The sequence below is a fragment of the Manacus vitellinus genome, unplaced genomic scaffold (assembly GCF_001715985.3).
Source record: "Manacus vitellinus isolate BGI_N305 unplaced genomic scaffold, ASM171598v3 scaffold_6_pilon, whole genome shotgun sequence".
NCBI classification, from domain to species: domain Eukaryota; kingdom Metazoa; phylum Chordata; class Aves; order Passeriformes; family Pipridae; genus Manacus; species Manacus vitellinus.
Window position 1 is genome coordinate 19,826,386 of NW_021940750.1, and position 22,344 is coordinate 19,848,729.

At 40.4% G+C, this 22,344-nt stretch overlaps 2 protein-coding genes across 4 annotated transcripts; both read right to left on the reverse strand.

Moving 5' to 3' along the window:
• Window positions 1–103: 103 nt before the first annotated feature.
• MLH3 (mutL homolog 3) lies at window positions 104–20,604 on the reverse strand. 3 transcript variants are annotated; one of them, XM_018082495.2, is made up of 13 exons: window positions 20,550–20,604; window positions 16,660–20,023; window positions 13,079–13,177; window positions 12,348–12,418; window positions 11,264–11,368; window positions 9,279–9,351; window positions 8,556–8,627; window positions 7,475–7,583; window positions 4,247–4,406; window positions 3,007–3,030; window positions 2,724–2,805; window positions 1,341–1,492; window positions 104–619 (listed from the first exon to the last, which is right to left on the reverse strand). In XM_018082495.2, the coding sequence occupies exons 2-13, from the start codon at window positions 19,949–19,951 to the stop codon at window positions 512–514; spliced, it is 4,347 nt and encodes a 1,448-aa protein (XP_017937984.2). In that variant the 5' UTR covers window positions 19,952–20,023; window positions 20,550–20,604; the 3' UTR covers window positions 104–511. The 3 variants fall into 3 exon arrangements, with proteins under 3 accessions (XP_017937984.2, XP_017937986.2, XP_017937985.2); XM_018082497.2 differs by lacking the exon at window positions 13,079–13,177; XM_018082496.2 differs by lacking the exon at window positions 20,550–20,604 and having other exon boundaries at window positions 16,660–20,262.
• Window positions 20,605–20,865: 261 nt separating this feature from the next.
• ACYP1 (acylphosphatase 1) lies at window positions 20,866–22,096 on the reverse strand. The gene is made up of 2 exons (XM_029964224.1): window positions 21,944–22,096; window positions 20,866–21,516 (listed from the first exon to the last, which is right to left on the reverse strand). The coding sequence occupies exons 1-2, from the start codon at window positions 22,025–22,027 to the stop codon at window positions 21,301–21,303; spliced, it is 300 nt and encodes a 99-aa protein (XP_029820084.1). The 5' UTR covers window positions 22,028–22,096; the 3' UTR covers window positions 20,866–21,300.
• Between the last annotated feature and the right edge of the window lie 248 nt (window positions 22,097–22,344).

The window sequence follows — 22,344 nt, forward strand, 5'->3', positions numbered from 1 at the left end:
GTCATTCATTGCCTAGTTAAATGTTCTTTTGATTCCAAATTGGCCTATATATACTATGAAGCTGGTCGGTCCTCATTCCAACCACTGCCATAAGCCCAAAGACTGAGTTTAGTATTAAATTTTATTAAGAAATACCTCCCAATTTTCAAAGCACTTTCATTAAATACACTATTTCATAAAATACACAAATTCAATTCCTCTCTCTATTATGCAGAATCATGCTGTGCTTGCAGGAAAAAAGTGCTTTGCTTTAGTAACTGCAAGTTTCTGCAACTCTTTGCATCTGCGAGTCAAGCGCTGACACAGGGCCCAGACTTAGAGCACAATTCCTTAATGTTGAAGATGCTTCTCCAGGCTACAAGGGGTGGGCTTCTCCTGCCATGTTCTCCTGGCTGGTCTCTGCTTCTTAGGTCAGTACCTGGAGCAGAACTTTGGTGAATGCACTGGCTCAGAACTTGGCTCCACACAGGATATTGTTTAACAACAAGGCTCATGGATCATACCAACACTTCTAGAGGTTGCAGCTTACAGTCTTAACTTTTTTTGAATAGGGTCCTTTTTTTCCAAATAGCTGCCATGCTCGCACCATCTTCCGCAGTCTAGTCAAATTAGGTTTAGGCTGGAGGGAGAAAAATTAAGAAGCACTAAATCATCAGTGAGTAAATGAACTTCAAGGTTTCTATACTCTTTGCCCTCATACTGTCATTCCAAAGTTTTTCTAATATCTAATTCAAAGTCCCATCTGACTTTCAACAGAATCCAATTAATAACAATAAGCACAGTAATAGCAAAAGGGAGGAGTAATGATTTTGTTTTAAATTTAAATGTAACTTGATCTAGTGGAAGGCATTCCTGCCCATGGCAGGTGGGGTTGGAACTAGATGATCTTTAAAGTCTCTTCCAACCCAAACCACTCTATGATTTTATAAGTGTTGCTATTCCTTTGTTTTTTCCCCATTTTATAGCATCTTAAACTTTGGGGAAGTAGGCTTTTTTTTTAAAATTAGCATCTTTGCCACTAGTAGAATATCAGAATTCATATGCTTTCAAAGTTTTACACTTAAAACTGCCATTACTTTAAATGTATGCTTAACCTTAAGGACACTATTCAAGTCAATGTGACCATTCAAATGATATATGGTAAAATCCTTGTTTAAGTGTTCACAGGATAGATGATTTATGTTCTAAAATGTTCTGACTGGTAACAATATGTAAAAAGTCAAGTAATATAAAGCCAGTGGAGGGGTTTTCAAACTGGCCTATTCTAGTTCTGACACACTACATGATGTGCCTCTGATAACCCAGAGTGCAGATTACCAGAGGTGAGTCCAACACAGTACCTGTTCTTCCTGCTGTAGATGGTCTATGTCTGCAAGAGGTAGCATGGAAGGTCTTCCATGAGCACACTGGAAGGGCAGCTTGCAAGATGACAAAGCTTCAATAAGCCCACAGCTCTCCTCCAAAGTCAAATGCTCATTAAACTTAATAGCTCCTGAAAAATATATACAAATTCTTGCACATGCTGCTAAAGAGAATTCCACTTCCCTCTGCAAAGGCAACCCAAAGGCTGCAGTATGGTAGACGTGGGGCTTGGGTCAATTAAACAGCCTGATGCATAAGGATCAGCTTTCCATGGCCTAAACTTTCACCTAACCCACGTTCAATGGATGGTAAAATTATTAGGTTTTGTTTTTTCAGGTGATGTCACAGGAAGCAAGTGGGCTTTTTTGCTTTTTTGTGTGTGTTATGGCTGAAGACCAGTTCACATATCAAAAAGTATTAAACCAAGACAGCAGCTAATATCAGTCCCACAGGCTTTATTGGTTCTGTGTGGCTGCCACCGACAGGCATCACTTCTGAGACCAAATGCTAGCCCTGCCAGTAAGTCCTTTTTCATAGGTGAGCACTTAATGGCATGCAGAGGAAATCCAAGCAGAACAGTAGGGAGTCATTTTAGAGGCGTTTGCAAATTTTAGCCTTCACAGATGCACAAGACCATCTGCAATCTGCCTTCCAGCCATGGGACTTTTTTAGATATAAAAAAAAAAAATATGTATTGACTGCCAATTGTAGAATGCAGTGACACAGGAGAAAACAGATGCTTGCCGTTCATGTTTACCCCTACAGCACGATGTTGTTGATATTATAGCATCGGAACTGCTGCAAGAGCCTGGAGCTACTGCAGTCTACACCTTTAAGGTCTGCTCATTGCCAGGTACTGGAAAGTGACAGTCCCTGAGAACATGTAGATTTTTACTGCACTCCTTCCAAAAGTACCTGAGAGGTCATAGGCAGAGTTAAACTAGCACTTTTGATACTTAAAGGAAATAAAAAGTTTGGAAAGAGCAGCTAAGTTTTCTTTCCCACTTGCTTTCGAGCAGATTTCAGCACATTCCCCCTTGGCACTTCATAGAGCTGTTATTTGAATGGTTCAGAGTTCACAGAGATGACTGTGTCTCAGAACTGTATTCTACCTATGTTTCATGTGAAGGTTGGAAAGTATGTTAGGCCCATACACAAATAAATCAGAGCAGTACTGCTTGTCCCTCAGTGCTGTCCACGATAAGACTATTACCTCTTCATCCCTAAGAAATACACAGTCTGTATTCCTGCTGTATCTGCAAACACATCCTGAAAACACTGCCCCAGGGAGGATGTAGTGTAGAAACAGAAAGGTTCAAAAAAGGAAAGAGAAGAATGAAAGAAAAGTACAGTTTCCCTACCATGACAGGCCTGGGAAGCTAACACCTTCAGAAACGTCAGAGGCAGCGTCCCTCGTGCTCCTCCTCCTGTGGTCTGCACTAGCTAAAAGCAGAAAGGGAACATTATCTTACTTTCCATTTAATATGAGAACAAAGAACTGTAACACAAAGGCAACTAAAAATGAGGACAAGCTAGTGGATTATCTAGTCCACCTCTGTCACCTGAGGCTGAACACACTCCCTTTGGTTCATGCAGTAAGCTTTGGATTGTTACAGTCAATTTAAGAAGCAGAGAGCAACTCACCTCAATTTGTTCTTGAATAAGCTCCTGAAAAGAAAAAAGGTAGTATCAGTTGTTATTTCTCCCTTTCATCCCTCTACCCTACTTTGTCCACATCTGTGCATCATTTACTGTGTAACTGACAGAACCAGGAAAAATTATGCTTTTGATAGTACACTGACCACAGTGTGAAAGATCTAGGTGGAAGTCCTGACCTCTCACAAGTATCCTATCAGACTTCAGACCAATCACTTGGTTTCTCTCTGCATCACTTTCCTATCTGCAGAATGGGCATAATGGAACTCATCTCTCAGAGTGCCACAAAATGCATGTTATCTTTGAATAGCTGCCCTTTCTTCTTTGGATAATAACTAGTCCATGTGGATTTCATTTCTGATATCTAAAATGCAATGAATTCATAATTAATCCTGAATAGCTGCATCAAGATCTAATTAAAATAAAAAGGACTGCAGAATAGATCTGCCAAGATGCTCATGAGATCTTGAGGCATCAGCTAAGAATGAGTGCTCGTAATGCACACATCTGATCCCCTCCTCTGCCACTTCTGATACTCTTGACTCCCAAATCACATCAGAAGAGTGCATTTTGAGTTCTTAGCGATTACAGCAAGGTTGGAAAAGAAAATTTAATCAAATTAATCAACTTCTCTGTTTCTTCTTTTCATATCAAAAGAGATGTATGGCAAGATTGGACAGATTCTCAACTCAGCCCAATGTCTGAATGTGGTACTCCAGAAACAATTTTTAACAAGTTTAAGAGCAGCTGTGATTGTGGAGGACGGTTTACAATGGAAACCACAAGTAATCAGTTCAGAAATTTCTCCCCCACACTGTAAAACATCTGGAACAGTGTTTTTTAGGAAGCTGCACTGCCCATGGAGAGATTTCAAGAAAAGAAGTTTAATATTGCTGATACATAAATACCGTTTGTTAGAATTTAATAATTTTACTGTTCCTTCAAGCATTTACTGTTCATTCAGCATTCACAAGCAGTAAACTGTTGAAACATCTGTCCTATGTATAATTTTTCTTAGCTTTTCCACTATCCAAGTCTGAAACAGTCTCCTATCATTTCAGTTATAGTTCAGTGATTTCCATTGTGGGACTACTTAGCTACTGAAAGGAATGGCACTCGCATTTGCCAAGGGACACCATCTCCCTCCTAACGGAGATACTGTAATACCCGGGGCCACTAACACAGAACAAGACCTAGTACTGTAACTTCACCCACATCCATAGCTGACCTCCACAATACTTTTAGTAATAGGTTGTCTTTTCCGTCGTAATTCATTGGCTTCTCTTTCCATAAAACACATTGGTACTTTCCTCACAAGAATCAAGGAGCTGTTTGCCTCAGGAAACAATAATTCAAGACCCAAGTCCACCAAATTTTTGTTGCAGCATCTGAGGGAAAAAAAACCCAGAAATAAGACATCAATCACAGTAGCTATGTCTTCACAGCATAGGTAAATATTTCTGTACTCCACATATATTTCTTCCTGTAACAGTTTCCCATCTCAAAATCCATGCATCATGAGATTCCAAGTACTTTTGCCCTTTCAGCCCACATTCAGCCATGTTTTTCCACTCCAATCTAATATGTATTTTTCATGCTCCACAAGCACAAGATCTAAGAGTTCCTGTATTATTTGGAGAGAAGCTTTATGTCTAAATTTATAAATCTACCTTTTCTGAAGATGCACAAGGTGCCTGGTTCAACACACAAACATTCCAAATATTAAAATTACACATCATTAAGACTGCTTTAACCTAAAACAACTGTGGTTTCAAATGACATGTATTAGCAAATACTTAAAATGGAAAAAATACTGTAAGAAATTTATAATGGTTTAAAGAACTTTATATTCCGTAAGCAAAGAGAACACAGGGAAGAACAGCCTCCAGCTAATGATGACATATGTCAACCTGTGGATGGAAAAATACACACAAAAATGAGACTTCACAGTCAGATGAGAACTTATCTTCAAAATGAAAACAACTTTATTTTTTTAATTCAGGAAATATTCACTGAAAGGTGGTAAAGGTCAGTTTTAGAAAGGAGATTCTTTGAACAAAGGAAGAAGTTAATCTAAACTTACTAAAATCAGTCACGAGAATAATACAATTATTAGCCTCCACATGGAGATGGCTTGTGTAATTCTAGCCAAAAAAAGAAGAGTGCACAGAAAGACAGAGAAAGCCCATTGTAGGAAAATGACAAAATCCAAGCAGCTATTGAAGTCAATCAGGTTTGGTTTTTTTTTTAATTAAGGGAAAAAATAAAGAAGGAAGTTCAAGAGTCAACAGAACAATGCATTACTACAATGCTCAGTCAACAAACAGAATCAAAGCTGCAGGTGAACCAGAGATCCAGCTGAACTATTATATTGCAACCATAGCTGAAGAGAAAGGTCTTTTAGACATGACAATTTATTTCATTACATCAAAATTTACCACAGAATACATTCCTAGTCTGCCAGTAACAATAACAACAGACTTTAGATTTTTACATTATACTTTTAATTCATTACCTTTTAGTAATGATAGTCTCAGAGAGTGATTGCAAAGGGATGAACTGCTAATACATGCTAAAAAATTATAAAGTCACACAATAAAAGTACTAGTAAGCCAGCACCAGTATAGCCCACCACTAGTAATCTTCTTGCTTATCAATTATCAATCAATTATCTTAAGCATTAACTGAAAAACACAACTGGCATCCCCCGTGCTGAATATTCAACCAGTGCCCTTAAAAGAAAAACATGCCTTTCTGATGTACTTTCTTACTGATTTTTGTAGAACATTTGTGATTTAGCTAATGAACAAAAGTAGCTCTCAGAATTTATTAGCTCTTTCAAAAACACTTTGATGCCACCTCTTAAAAGCAGCTAAAAAAAGGAACGCAAAAAGTCGTCATGCACAGAGAAGTAACATTTGTCATGACTTAGCAACTACGGAAAGAAGGTATGCTGGCAACAGATGGTCAGTGGTCAACATGAATCTTGATGTGTATCTTCATGACTTTATTAATGATATGGAAAAAGGACATGGTCAAGCAAGCAAATTTGTAGAAAACATGAAATTATTTAGGTTAACTGAGAATAGAGACAAAGTTGAACTCAATCAGAATTTAAAATAAGTGGAAAAATGATGAATGAAATCTGTAGGATGAACAAAAAAGGAATAATGAAAAATGACAGAAAAACCGCTCTTAAAGAAAAATAAATAAAAATTATCAGAATAATTTAATCTATTTCTACTTTTGGTTGGCTTCTACATAAATAGCAAAAATTAAAAAAATAACCCCCACAACTCTGTGTTTTTCTGTCATGACGATCAATAGATACACAGTTCATGCAAGCAGCAGTAGCCAAAAAAGTAGACAAAATATCAGGTGTGGATATAATAAACAAAAAATATGGGCACAGCTAAAAAGCTGCTGTATGAAGCAATGGGATACCCTCACTTGGTATATTGTCTTCAATTTTGGCCATGCATTCTCAAAAGTAGATATATCAGAAATGGAAGACACTCACAGATGAGCGCAAAAATAAATCAAAGTTGAACAAAAGGCATTACAAATATTGTAATGTTAGCAAGATCATCATTAAAAGGTGGGAACAACGAAAGCATTTAAATATTACTGAACTATGAACAACGCGGAGCAAGTGTATACTTTAACAGGCAACAATCTTAATAAGGTCTGATTTAGAAGCTGTTGTATTTACTAGAGGCATCTCAAAAAAGAAAAAAAGAACAGTAATGAGGTAGTCCTGATAGAACTTCACCTGTAAACAACAAACAATGCAGTGAGAAAAACCCCCACAAGCGCATGTGGCACGTGACAGACAGGGATCTGGGGGGAAAAAAGTTTGATTACTGTCCAATAGATCTTCAACACCCCAACATCAAATCTGTATCTAAACTGTTGCAGTACTAAAGTTAAATATCCTAATAGTAGTGAGGCCACCATTCTGAAACATTTGGGAAACAGTGTTTATTAACTACTCTTGGCAGGCGCCTATGAATAAGGAATGTGTTTTTGAAGGATTCACAATACAAACTTTCCATACCCCATCCTTATCTTCTCAAACATTGTCTGTAAAATCAGTACCTAAGTTGACTCTATGGGCACCACACTCCATTGTGCACTCCCAAGTCCTGAGCCCCAGACAGCAGGAACTGTTGGAGGCTGCTTTGGCCCACACATGAAGGTTTATTTTCCCAGGGAAATCAGAGCACATTACAAAGGCACAGAAATGGCACACCACAGGGTTTTGACTCGAGATGTTGTAACAACGTGCCGAAGAAGCATATCTATTTTCCTCAGCACAGACAGAGCCAATTGGGCTTGGTTCAGGAAAGAATCAACAACTTCTCTCCTGAGCTTCATGGTAACCCAGCAATACACAGAGATCCTCCTGGTCAACAGAGACATCCCCAAAAATTTAGAGCTATTTGCCATTACTAACCGTAGAAATCTTCTTTGCTCTTCTGTAACTTCAATCTCCAAAGGGGGAGAGATGGAGGACGACAGTATTTTCTTCTTGCCACATGCTGAAGTTTCCTTCTCATAGGAATCTGTGAATGAAACAGTTAGAAGTATCCCCTCTTAAAGTATTTACGCAGGCATTACCCTTAATGACCCTCTGGTTTGGCTTGTAATCCCCTGCTTGGATTAAAAAGTGACCACAGAATGCCTTCTCCTGAAACTTGTGGAGGACTGGGAATGTCACAAACCAGACATCCAGTCTCTGGGGAAGGGCTGGTTAATGCCACTTTGTTTTTTCCCACCAGTTTCAAAAAAGAGTCACCCTAAATAGCAAAAAAACCCCCCACTGATATATTTGGTTCAACTCGGAGCAATTTTTTCACAGAAAAGTCCAATATAAATGGAGTTAAAATACTATTCATTAAGCATTTCTCCCTTCAGTCTTTAATTTTTTCAGTACCTGACCAAAAAGAGCAGAGTTCCTGGAACACTCTTTGCAGGAACTACGCAGTATTTGTTGATGAAAGAGAAGGTCAACGATTTTAAAGTACTTGATGGATGGTTATTGTGCTTTTTAACACTGAAACCAATGGCTAATGAGCTTACACAGAAGACTATTATCCCTTTGCAAACAGTTTCAGACTGCGGAAATTTTAAGCTTTAAGCACAGTATTCAGCTAAAAAGGAACCAAATGAACTATGCTCTTTACTCTGCATACCATGTCTTATTCTTCCCAGCATAACCACATAAACTTATTGATGTTGTTCTATTTCCTCTTCATTGTTTTTCCTATCAGTCTTCCTGCTCTTTCATTATGTCAGGACTATTTTAGTTCAATAGTTTTGTGGGTAGGGAATATATCTTCTATTTTTGGAAATGCTGTAACAATTTTCAGCTGCCAATATTATGACTGCTACAGATACTGAATGTCTGCACTCTCCTAGGGATCAGGATAAAGATGGCAAATGAATATCTTATTGGTTCCATACACCCTAGACAGCTCATCTGTACTTTTCTGTGCTCTGATTATCTTTTTTTCTAAGACCACCTGAATTCTCACCTGCAATAAGCTGCTCCAAGCGGATCCGTTCATGAGCTGCATGTTGGTCCACCAAAATTAAGAGGTTTCCATCTAAAAACGTATCACAACAGATGAGAAATAGGCAAATTTGTACCAGACAACTGCACAGATCAGGAAGAATAACCACTTCCCAGGGGCCACATTTAGAAGATAACTATCAGCCTGTTTCACAGAAACAAAGTGAGGAGGAGGCTGTGTTGGCAGAACATAAAGTCACTATAGAACAGAAATTTAGTGATCCAAACTGGTGGTTAAATTAAGGTAATTAAATTGAGTCAGAAACTCTTGTCTATTGACATCTTCATCTAACTTCATAAAGAAAGCTGAGTCATCCACAAACTGTTCTGTTTAATACAGTCTTTTAAAATGTTACAAAACCTACTGATTTTGAATGCCTTTTTTGTACAGCTTCAGAGAGCTTCAACAATGAGTATGTCCAGACACTGTGAACTGAGTCTGAAAGATGTTAGCAATTTGAGTACAATCTATTTTTATAACATTAATCTGAAGGCAGTAGGAACACTCAACAACATCCAAAATAAAGATAAAGAAGATCCAAGAAATTTCAAGCGAAGCCTAACATTTTCCTCTACTCAGAATATCATCCCAAAGCAAGAAGAGATTACAAAGAGAACAGTGTTCCCTCTGCAATCTAACCACACTTGACAGTCAACATAGCTTCATGCTATCAACCACTCTTACCTGCCTTTTTATCCATTTCATTCCTAGTGTTAATTAAACAAGCGATAAATTTATTGTCCACTTGCTGAAGAACCTGTAAGATACTCATAAAAATCATTACAGAGCAGCAAAATTATTTTTAAAATGAAGGCAAACAAAAGAAACAACAATCAAAATGGATCAAGAACAACAAATACCTAGCAGGACGACTAGGGGAGTGGAAACCACATCTTTCCCAACCCAAAAGGCTTAAAGGATTTGGCCTAGCAAAACTAGACTGAGAAGGTATATAGTTATTTTTTTATAAATACAGTGGGGGACTAAACATGGAAAAGGCAGAAATTATTTAAGCTAAAACATAATACCAGCAGAAGATCAAATTACCATTAAATGGTCATGAAAGTTTCATCTGAAGCTAAGAGAAAGTTTCAAAATATAAAAAAAAAATAATTCTGGATCAATTTTTTCCAAAGATAGTCATAAGGGCAAGTGTGCTAATTGTTCTTGAAGGTTGTAGAAACCTCCTTGAGTTGGGAATGAAAGCTGTGCACAGTGACTCAGAGTATTTTAATTGTTGATACCACCAAAAAAGAATGAAAACAACCCTTTTTAACCTGCTGATCATCTGCAGAAGACAGGAAACTTTTTTCCTCCTCATTTTTTGATGTAGAATTTGCCTGTCTTGATTTTACCTTCCCCTCAAGCATCAGAAATCAACCAGAGCAACTGAGAAGGGGTGCACAATGCTTTCGGTATCTTATTGTTAGATTTCAAATATTCAGATGTGATGTTACAGAGGAATTTCTCCCCAGCTCATATAGACAGAGCTCACTCTGAATTCTCTGTCTCACAACATCTGCATTGTTCATCTGCTAGGTAAAAATGAATGGATGATTCTATTTCTTTGCAGGGATGCAAGACATTAATGACTTTTTTTATTCTTTTCCTGTCGCATGACACAATGTTTTGTGCTTTTGGTCTCCTCTACTGATATTCTCACAATTGCTATAGGGTACTGAAGGCAGTATTCAGATTTTTCTGAGATGGGAAGTGGTAATGGTACTTTTCATTTTCCATCTTTCCTCTCCTGCCTTTGTGAAACATAAACTGTTCGCTACAGTAACTTTATTTACTCCTGTTATTCCTGCACTCACAACATAATTAAGGGAATCATGTGGATCCTTGTCCACCCTGGAGATCAACATTACCATGCCCCACACAGTCAGAACCTGCAATCCTGAAGTCAGCAACCTGACTCCATAAGAATAATGCTAACTGGGCCTGTAAGTCTTTTGTCACTGGGATGCAAGAAAGGGAGGGAATCCACTCTGGCATTTCTACCCAGGCAAACTATCAAAGAACGTAAGTTGAAGCCATGAATTTACATTTGCTTTTAAGTTAATATTCAAAACATTTGATAAAGAAGCACTAAGTTAAACTTGATGTTATGATGCCATTTTGCCATATTTAAAAAACACTTTTAAGGGCAGATATAAATCTTAAGGTGCAATTTCAAGTTTTTCCATTAAATCTGGAATTTGCTTTTGAAATCACTCTGCTGGGGAATTAAATTTCTAAGGTCAACAAAAATGGAAGATACAGGACAGAGATTTCAGATAAATGTGAACTAAACAAATGCCTACAACAAATATAAAAAACTGTCCATTGCTATCATTTAGTTAGTAGTGTTTCCAAGCAGCAGTAGCAGGGCTCTCTCTTGATTCTGACTTAACCATACTAGTCAAGTAATTTTAGAGTCATTTGCAGATAGCTGATTAACCATGAAATGATACTAATATCTGGCATGACATATGTGTCTGCTGTCATCACACAGCAACCAAGAATTCTGCTAGTACTTGTGAAAATTAGCAATATGATCTGTTTTCCTGAATATGTCTTTCCTACCAGGTACAAACATCAGCAAATCCTATATGCTCAGTGGGAATTTGTGGGTGAAAGCTAGCAATACAATAAAACCAGTAATAAAAGAATAGATTATATTGTACCTGCATTGAATGAACCATGTCTTTGGTGAAACGATAAGGATACAAGATATTGTGAATTTTCACAGCCAGATTGTCGGCCTGACCACTGGTCACATCAACTGCAATCTGTAAAAAGAGAATTACAGATCAAACAGGTTGTAAGGGATATATCAAAAAATCCCAAACACATATTGAATATTAAAAAAACCCCAGTTTTAATAAAAACTGGAAATAACTGTATCTTGCAAACTGAGCTTTCTACACAAGAATAACACTAGCTAAAAAACCATCCTGCAATCCCTCTGCTTCTATCCCCAAATATTTTTCCCACCTGGATATTACCTGATAACTTCAGTGCATTCAGCTGATTTCAAGTACCTATAGCAAAGCTGAAGTTAAATATCAGCCTACGTGAGCTGGATCTCATTACAAAAGCTGTATTGCCCTGAAATGAGTCAGAGCACACGTCACTGAAAGGACTGAACAGAACTGTTCCCTTCCAGAAACTCACCAGCAGGTGGTTTGCTGCTCCATTCCTATTGTTTGCAGGTGGAAATGGTTACATACATATGTTTATATGCACACAACATGAGGATTAAAGATAATGCTACCTCATGACAGCAAAGGAAGTTTCTCAGAAAGCTCCAACATTGTTTTTCTCTCATAGGCTGTAATCCTGCCAGGCTATAAAAACAGCTATAGTAAAATACACTTTTAAGACCCGTTGCATACCAGAGAAAGAAACCTGGGTTATTTAGCTCTGACCACAAAGTGGACAGACACTATATCACTATTTTGCCATTCAACAGCTTTTGATTTTAAGACAACTATCTCTGTAGAGGGAAGACAGCTTATAATGTTTTGCTTTTGAAACGACATAAGGTAAAAGATTAGCCTGATACCTGCATCTCTGACTTTGAATAAATCCACAACAATGACTTGCATCTAAACAGTCTCTAAAAACACAAAACTGCCAGGTCTATTGTCTAATATGTCTCTGAATAACTTATATGCAACAATTACAATAACTGCAATTTTGGTCCCAATGTCAGAAAATAAGTTAAAATGATTCCTATTTTAGCATGAGATGCAAGGTAATACCTACCTCTGGGCAGGGAACAAAAACAGGATTATTCCATTCCAAAAGCAATGACTGGAGAGACTCCCCTTTAACATCTAGGAAAGAACACAGATAATGCAGGGAATATCACCATCTGTCAATAGAAGGTTTGTTGGGTACCTCTATCTCACACAAGTACTATTTAATTTTTTACTTCCATAAAAAGGGGGAGAGTGTACAAACAAATAAGGGAACGTGAGACTAGGCTTCTGTACTGTCTGCTTTAACTAGGAAGGATACTGTGCAGCTTTCTGACTCCTAAAAATGCTGCAGCACAATTCAACAGGCCTGGAAAGGGGGGGGGGGGGGGCAGTGTGTAGGGAAAGAAAGACCTGTTTAGCTACCCACTCCCTCTGGACAAAGTTACATACCAAAAAGATTATTTCATCCTTTCCACTGCAAAAAAAAAAAGGTGAGGATTGAAGCTATTTGTCACATTCCAAAGTTGGAATGAGTACAAAGAAGGGAGTAGGTAATTATTCTTTAAACTACTGACAGAATTCAACAAAGAACTGGGTATTTCATCCTGTAAATAAGTATCCCCTAACCTGCCTTCAACCCTAAAAGTTTTTTTTCCCAGTTCTAGATTTAAGATGACTCACACAGTCCCATTGTTAACAGACCTTGAGTAATTCTGGGTTCCTGTTGGGACATCTGGGAGAATTCTTTGATTTGTTTTTACCACAGAACACTATGTCCTGGAAAGCTGGCCCTACCTCTCAGATCCTGGCTTGCCTGAGTCTTCTCATTTTGAGGTCTAGGAAGGAAGGGTAACACAATCTCACTTCTAAAAGGATGGCATCTGAACTGAAACCCTAAACACAAAATAAATTTACTGCTGCAGAATCAACAGCATGCAAAATTACTAAAAGCTATACGATTATTATATTCTTACAAAGCAGCATGTGCTTAGCCCTACACAAATTAGAACATCCCACAGGTTGTGCAGTATTGACACATATGTAAAAAGCTGAGAATTATCAGACACACCTGCATCAGAAAACATATTTAGAAACATTACCATGGCTTCTGCAGGACTGCACTTAAAAACTGGCTGCTGCTTTAAACTGGTAGCAATTATTTCCAGAATTAGTGCAATCAGAAGTGTCATCCCCAAAGAAAAAAAGGAGGCATATAGTAGTCTACCAGAGAGCAAAACACTGTTGAATTCCCTCTATCAAGGAGTAGCAAAACTGTCAATATATCACCATTCCTATCAGTATTTAATACAGTTATCAGGAATTTGTAAAACTGAAAACTACAAGTCAGTGAGCCCTCATGAGATATCACAATTTGCCTAACAACATGTTCCTACCACCCAGAAATGATTTAATATTACAAACCTGTATTGTTATCAAGAGTATTAAGAAAAGTGGCTCAGATTTCCAGCACAGTGGTAAACATTTCACCCTTCCTTTAGTACATTTCAGACTTCTATTCTTTGTGAAATAATAATGAATTAATAAAGTTCCTTTCTACTGAGAAATTAAGGGTGTGCATTCAGGAAAAATGGCAGAGTGATAACGCCAAAGAAAAGCAGCTGCATGCTGATAAGCTCAGTGTGAAAAGGCTCTATGAGATCTTAGACCAGGCCATAGACTCCTGACTGCTGGCTCCATTCCAGTGAGGATCAGTGACGGTCCTACCCTGGGGACTGAGAGTCCTTTGAGAATCCAGACCAGCAGCCCAGCACCGGAGAGTAACTCAGTATCCCATTGTCACAAAACCCAGCACAGAGGACAAGATGGCCTGATATGGTTTCTGGTAAACTGTGGCAAATTGAAGAATGCTGCCTAATTCAGACTTTGACAGAACTTTTATAGCTACTGTCATGGAAAGATATTAACTCTCAAGAATCTATCATTTATATCAACACAAGTCCAGTATTTTATACATGTAATAGACAAAGAGTCATCTCCCTGTTTCTTCTTGCAGGGAAAATCCTTGTTCAGGATATATATTGTTCATAAAGTTAGGATTGATTTTCTTGCTCAAAGGCCAGTGAGATTTCAGAGCTGGCAGAGATATAATTAATATGATTCTTCTGACAAGTAACATCAAAAAAGGTGTTGAGGATAACAACGTATCTACTTTATACAGGCAAACCCCGTACAATTACCATACTCGAGCATTCATTTTCACTTGCCTCAATTAGATCATTAGGATATACCAGTGTAACAGCAGAGAATAATATAAGTAACAAAAATTGCAAACATAGCTGGTGTAGCAACAAAGACGAAGTTGAACTGGGATGTTATCCTACTCCAAATGCATTATTCAAAAAGGCATCTGATGGTGAAATGAAGCCTGATAAAATTTCCTGTAGCAATCAGTTTAATCAGTACAAAGATGTCTGACTCTAACCTACAAAATCTAGCATCTCTGTTGAGCATGTGGCTTGTGACTGGAAAAGACAGCAGATGGCTACTGCTGTCACGGAAAAGAGGATATGCATTATTTTTACCTCCCTCTACCTGTCAGTAACTAATTTCCCTAAAATTGTATATGAGATGCTGTTCTTAATAAATCATGGAGCTATGAAATTCTAAGTCAACACCATGGGCTTACTGACACTACTTTAAAGAGCAAACTGAAAGCATATATAGCAAGTGAAGAAATCATTCTGCTCCTGGGTCTTAACAGCAGTCCAAAACAACACATTCGCATCTCCTGATGTTGAGCACTAAGACACAGTTATGTTTATTCCTATGGCTGAAAGGAAGGACTATCCTTTGCTTGAAAAACATGTGAAAGAACATATCTGTTGAACTTTGAAAACCTAAGGTCTATAGGGTCTAGCCACAGCTCAAATACCTCGTGAAGGTTTGGGAGGTCTGACCCTCAATCTAAGAAAAGCAAAAAAGCAGACACCTCACCAAAAAAGTGACAGGGTTAAGAAAGACTGGCACCACTGATACAACACCAATGATGAGGCTAAAAAGGAACAATGGAGGTATCATGGGAGGTAAAAAGATACAATATACATCTTGAAAGCCTACAGACTATACATCATCTCAAAGCATAAGGGTACGTGAGGTATTCTCTTTATAAACATGAATGCACTAACCAAACATTCTGGATAGAAGGTCAACTTCTACAACTCAGGGCTTTGGCCAGCTACTAAACACCACCGTGAGCAATAAAATTGGCAAACCACAGAAATTAAAAGTGTTAGTCAAGGAGTGTATCTTTGTGCTTGCAAGTAGCTTTACCTAATAAAAACTTGCATGAAATTTTCTTCAATGGAACACAATATATATTACAAATTGCTGGCATCAATTATTACACTTAAAGGGAATAACTTATCAATTGCAACACTACTGCACCAGTGTTTCTGTGACTAGTGACAAAGAAGGAAGTAACAGACAAAAATGCAACAAACCAGAAGCTATGAGGATTGATTAGACAAATATTTTACAGAACTATCTAGAAAGAAGTCCAAACTACTTTTTCAAAACAAATTATGCAGTAGAAAATAGAGTCTACATGAGGAATGGCTGCATCTTTGCTCATAAAAATTGCCTATAGACAGAACAAAGAACAACTTGAAAACACAGATATATCCCTGGAAGGGAAAATTATCAAAGACAGTATTCTGCTGAGCCAGATCAGAAGGATGTGGAAAGTCAAAACCCGCCACATAGATCAACGAAGACTCATGAACACCATACCCCTGGAAAACCAATACAAAGCAGTGTCCTTTTGCTAATGGAAAAGCCACCAACAATGCTGTACAACACCTGCTACAAACTGTGAAGGAACAGCCTGCCTTCCAAATTCCATGGAAAGGAAACTACACAATCACAATGAAGTTAGATTTTTGTTCATCTTTCAAGCGTTGCTTTAAATTTTATCTGCAAACTGAAAAAAGATCATTTTAATACAAGTCTCTCTGCAACAACATATTCTCAGAAACATAACTGTTTAGGACAAAATGGTAAAAACCACAGTATTTTTCTGGTACATTTACTTTGAAATATGTTTCTCGCATTATATATGACAACAGTTACACATAACTGTGATCACAGTGAATGTTACGATGCCCAGTGATAACTAGGCAGCTGTTTGTTAATTGATGTGATACCGACATTTTTTTACCACTTATTAAAAATTATCTTTTATATCTTTAACATTAATATTTTACTGTCTCCATAGTTCCCAACACTTTCCTGTTTTCCATGCAGCTATTACATGTAAGGCAGTGCCTATTTCAGTATAAATTCCCAGATGCTGTCAGCAAGATTATTTTACACACTTTTCCTCATCCCATTTTTACAACCACCACCACCCCTCTTACCATTCTCTGAAACAACATTCACAGCCATTGTTGTGATATCTTGAATACAGGCAGCTTGAAATCTTTCACTAGGAGGAGTGCCGTAGGTGCTCAGTCCAGTTGCTTTATTGATGTATATTGTCTTACCCGAAGAAGCATCAAAATCTTGCAGCCAGACAGAACAACACAAATCACTCCTGGAATTGCCTGTGCTTGTGTTGTCTGCAGAGAATTCCAAGTTACTTTGTAAGGTCACATGGGGAACCTCAGTATCTTTATTATCTTGTTCTGAGGATTCATCTAATGTACTTTTATCTTTACAGATCGTGCTAGTACAATCGTTTTTAGCAGGTAGTGATAAAATACTGCCTGAAGAGACTGTGTACTCCCCTTCTACACTGCTGAGTGGTGACGAGCTGACAGAACTCTTCACAGACTCTGCTACAGCTTCATCTGATTGCAAGCACGCAATCCCCTTAGAAACACTGTCATTACATTCTCCTGCTTTTTCCATTGAGGATTTATAAGTTTGACAAGTGTTATACAAAAAATCACTATTTGAGGATTCAAGATCAAAAGAGTGGTCATCTTTTCTATTTGAGTCTGTTTGGAATTGTTCACCAAGTTGTTCTACTTCTTTGTGGTCAGTTTTCATTCTAGACAGTTTGGATGATAAAGATCCTGAAGGTCTTTTACAACTTGGGGTTTTTTTACTAACCAGGGAATAATCAGACAATGTCAAAGGACTCTGACAAAGGGTTCGTTTGTCCTGTGATGTTTCTCCACTGCAAAGTAAAGTCTTTTCCAAAGAACCAAAAGCTTGGCTAGTATTATTAGAATCTGTACCTTCCACAGGTGGAATTTCACAAGTGCTCAAGTTACTGCGATTGACACTGTCATTCTTTGAAAAGTCACAATTAGTTTGTGAATTAAGAACCGTGGGATCTAATTCACTTTGCTGTGACATGGGTGTTGGTAGCATAGACTTGACACTCCCATAATATCTCCTGAACTTTTCTAACGAACCCAGCTGCGTGGACATGCTCAGTTTCTTAGAGGACTGAGGCCTTGGCACAGTTATTTGCCTTCTAGTGTTTTTTATAACAATTTTCTTGTGAGGAATACCTGAGGAAGTTGGCAGTGGCAATTCTGTATCATTCAATGTTTCATAACCTCTTTTACTAGTGGCAGTAGGCATGGTTATTTCCCCCCTCACCTGATGAGACGAAGTTTTGTTCTTATTACCATCAGTCATGCATGCTCCTCTGGTATAAGAAGCTGTATATTCTTTATTTGTATTACTGGAAATACCCCTATCATTTAAAGACTGAATACCAACATTCAATTTGTGGCCAAAAATATCCTTGTCACTGACAGAGCCAGGCCTACACTGTGTGTTTAATGCAAGACTTACTTCTGTTTGTTCAGAATCATGTGGGGGCTCACTTTGCATAACACATCTTATGAGGCCTGTAGAGGACAGTTTTGATGGTATTGAACTAACAGCCCCTCTTCTGGCATCATCTATCACTTCAGCTGTTTCCCTGCCTCTTCTTGCATTACAGTGTCTCATCATTGAATTTCCAGAGACAGTTTCAGGTCCCACTGCTGTTTCAGTAGGGTCTACTCTCTCAGGCAGTGACTGAATAACATTCTTATTTAAAACACAGACCTTATTGCTTTTCTGTGTTACTTTGCCTTGGTGGCTGCTCACATCTTTTATGTTATTCTGAGCACAATCCTGCAGGTCACCACAATTGTCTATTTCTCTTATTTCTGATCTGGCCCCTCCACTGAAAGAGGATTGAAGACTTTCTGAAGGTTTCAGATGAGTATCAGATGCTTTTTGGGAACTGTTAGTGTATTTTGGCTCCTGTTTTGAGGTATTTGATTTAATTAAATCAGAAGCTGTGTCATCTTCATCGGGCAATGGAATCTCTGCTTTATTGTTTCTAAATGGGTTAGATAACTCAACAGTCTTCTGATTTGAGGTGATTTCATTTTCCTGTACATTTTTACTTGCCTCTGTAAGACTGGAATTTTTTTTTCGAGTAATGGCCTTCCTTTTGACATCTTTCGATTGCAAGGTACACATTTCATAGGAATCCACAATTTCATCACATGCTTTCTTGAAACTTTCTTGGATGCTCTTCTTGTCAAGGATTGGGGCCTTCAGAACTGGAGCGTTGTGCAAACAAAAGTCATTATCTTCATTAAATTCTCTGATGTCCACAGTACACGGTTCGATAAATAAATGTTCTCGTTTCAAAAATATTTTCACTCCTTCCTCTACGCAAGTTAGAAGAACATCCCAGTTCTGGAACTCAATTAGAGTCTTTGCAGGTTCCAGGCACACATCGTAGTCACTGTATGCACAGGTCACATTGAGAATAAAGATCCCATACAACTCTGGCCCACAGCGATGGTGGCCAGGACTTGAACCAGCCTGTCGGCTTGCAGGGACACCTTTTGCTTTGCAAATTACACTTTCTTTTCTTAATAAAAAATCAATTAGTTTATGTATTCTTGTCTTTAAAACAAGCCTTCTATTCACATACAAGAACTGCATATTCTTATTGTAATGTCCCTCAGTACTGATAAAACCACTTATCTCGAATCCCCCAGACTTGTGATTTATTTGTCTCAACTTCTGGGATCTGCCCAGTCCATAAATTTGACAAAACCGAGAGCATACATCTCTTGTCTTAGGGAGCTGAAGCACCATAGAACAAGAAACATCGTTCCTTAAAGAAAGGGAAACAGAAGGATGCATTAGCGAAACAGCCTCTATCTTCTGTCTCACTCTTTCAAATTCCAACACAGGATCCATACACTTTCTCCTCACCGGTAACTGATGGAACAGATTACACACGGTGACTGTAGTTCCGCCACTTGGTCTGTTCAATTCAGCTTCACATACTTCCAGTGCTTGCCCATTGTGAAATAGTTTCACAAAGGTTTTGGCTGTCCTGCTGGTCTTAGATGAAATTTCCACTACACTGGCCATGTTGGCTATACTTGCCACAGCCTCCCCTCTGAAGCCATAGAATGTCAGTTTCTCCAAGTCTCCCACTGAGCTGCACTTGCTGGTGAAGTACCTCTTTCCAATAGCCTTTAAGTCCTCTTTCCCCATCCCAGAGCCATTGTCCACCACCTGGATCTTAAAAGCTTCCAAATCCACCCTGATAGCTACACATGTTGCTTTGGCATCAATGCTATTGAGGACAAGCTCCTCAACACACTGGCCAAGGGAGCTGACAGTCACTCCAGAACGCAGCCTGGCTCGCACATCTTCCACCAAAGGTTTGATCATGTCAAAATCCGATAGATGAGAAACACAAGAAACTGTGGGGAGCTCACTGCTCCATGTTCCTTAAAAGAACACCTTGGGTGGAGAGAAAAGAGGGAAAAAATAAAATTAAAGAAATACAAATTGAAGGCCTGAAAAAAACCTTTAATTTTTTTGCATTCACTCTCATAAATATACTTTTCTTAGTTTTCCTGACATTCAGAGGCTTCCTCTGTGATTACTTTCCTGCTCAGGCTCTGTCAGTGCCCTCAGGGCAGATGGCCAGAGCCAGAATCTAAGCTCATCACTAATAACATACTTGGCTCTCAAACTTAACGTACCCAAACCAAACTCCTACCATATGAGGAAAAACTCAAAGGACTTGCAAGCAAGTCCCCTTTCTGGGGATCCGGTGCCGCCGCTGTGACAGGAGTCCAGAGGCTCCCCGACCCCACGGGCTGAGAAGGGCGCGCTGCCCGGGTTCGTTCGCGCCCTCCCCTCACGTCCAGAGCCCTCTCTGCTCCCGCTCCCCGTCCCCGTCCCGTCCCGTTCCGTCCGCGTTCCCTCAGCACCCGCCGGACGCGGGCGCCTCCCGCAAAACCGCCGCGGCGCAAGGACCAACCGTGCCGGGCCGCCGGGCCCGCGTGCAGCTCCTCCCCACAGTCCGACGGCGCGTGGACGCAACTCTGCCGCGCGAAAACGCAGGGGAGAAGGGGGATCTAGACGGGCACGCCGGGAGTTGTAGTCCCGCCCCGGCCGGAAGCTCTGCACGGCTGTGGGAAACACGCCTTCCCCCGGGCCATTCCCGCAGAGCGGCACGGGAAGGCTGCTCGGGACAATCCCGCTCTCCCACCAGGGCGAGTATCTGCAACGAGATCCCGCTCCGAGGGCTGCCATCCACTCAGCCCCCCAAGCGACACACCCATTCCACACAGGAGGTGAGCTGCAGGCAACTTTATTCTACAGAAAACGTGAACAAAGTAAGTTGTTTCTCAGGCATTTAGTGCACAGACATGATGTTTTTAGCAATTTTCTGTGTCAACGTTGATCCTGTGACTTTCTTCACGTCAGCGCCACTCTCTACACATTACAGATTCCACTCACGTATGACCCCACACACTGTGCGCACTTAGAAACAGAGGCTCTGCCCCGAACAGCCCCTTTAACAAAGACAGCACGGCTCTTCCTCTACCCACTAGAATTCTGTGACAGGCTGAGCGTCAGACTTAACAGTGCAGCAAAATAATAAATTAGAAATGTAGTAAAATAAAACTCTCTAGAGCTGAATACTGGCTGACTGAACGAGCAGGGAAGAGAGGAAATGTTCCGTGAGGGTAGCTCCCGCTCCAGATTTTGCTTCTTTCTGGACAAACTCACTTCAAAATCTGGAAATCCTTGTGCTCTAGAGCCTCAATCTTCTTCTCATTGCTGAACTCCGCTTGGCTGATGCGGGACTGGGGACTTCCTATCTTCCTGAGCCATTCCTGCAGCTCCCGCACCCTGGCAGTTGGGCCCTGGATTTGCCCTTGCACAGTGCCACGGCTGGTATTTTGGACCCAGCCAACGAGTCCTAGTCTCTTAGCCTCCCCCTGAGAAGACAATGCAGAGCAAAATGAGGTTATCCAAACTGTAATAGAGCAACAAAACGACATTCACATACAGGAGCCAATTTTGTTGGTGACGCACAGGCCTCCAAGGAAGTTCCTGTGGGTCAGGCAGCAGGAAAGGAGCACAGGATTCGCCCAACTACTCATTATATTCTTTCACGCGAAAAACCGGGGCTGAGATGCACTCTTCAGCCATGCTTACATAACCCGGCCGGGCTGCCAGCAGCCACCGCGGATGCCGGCCCCGCGCGGCAGAGGGCTGCACCCGGCCCAGGGGCCATGGCCCACGGACCGCCCGCCCGCGGCTCAGCCCCTCGGAGGACACCCACTAGAACGGGCTGGCAGTGGCACGCGCTAGGCGGCTGGCAGGCTAGGGCCGGCCGCCTCCCGCGGAGCCCGCGGCACGCACCTGTGTGTACTTGCGAAAGAACACGCCCTGCACCTTGCCGAACACCTCGTAGTCCACAGACACCAACGCCTCGCCCTCCGCCATGGCGGCACGTCCTCCACCGCCTCCTCCTGCCGCCGCCGCGTCCCGCTGCGCCTGCGCCGCGCCGCTGGGGGCGAGGCCTCACTGGGCCCTGCGGCCAATGAAGAGCGGGCTCGGGGTCGGACCGATCGCTCATTCGCCGTCTTATGAATAATGCATGCAGCACCCCCTCATGAAAATGATTTGGGGCGCCGCAGGCACCGGCCCCCTTCCACGGTGGAGCGTTCGCGCGGCGAGGGGACGATCCTGGGTCTCGCGCCAGTCTCCAGGCAACAGCACGCCAGCACGGCTCCGCGCCGGGCACGGCTCCATACCGGGGC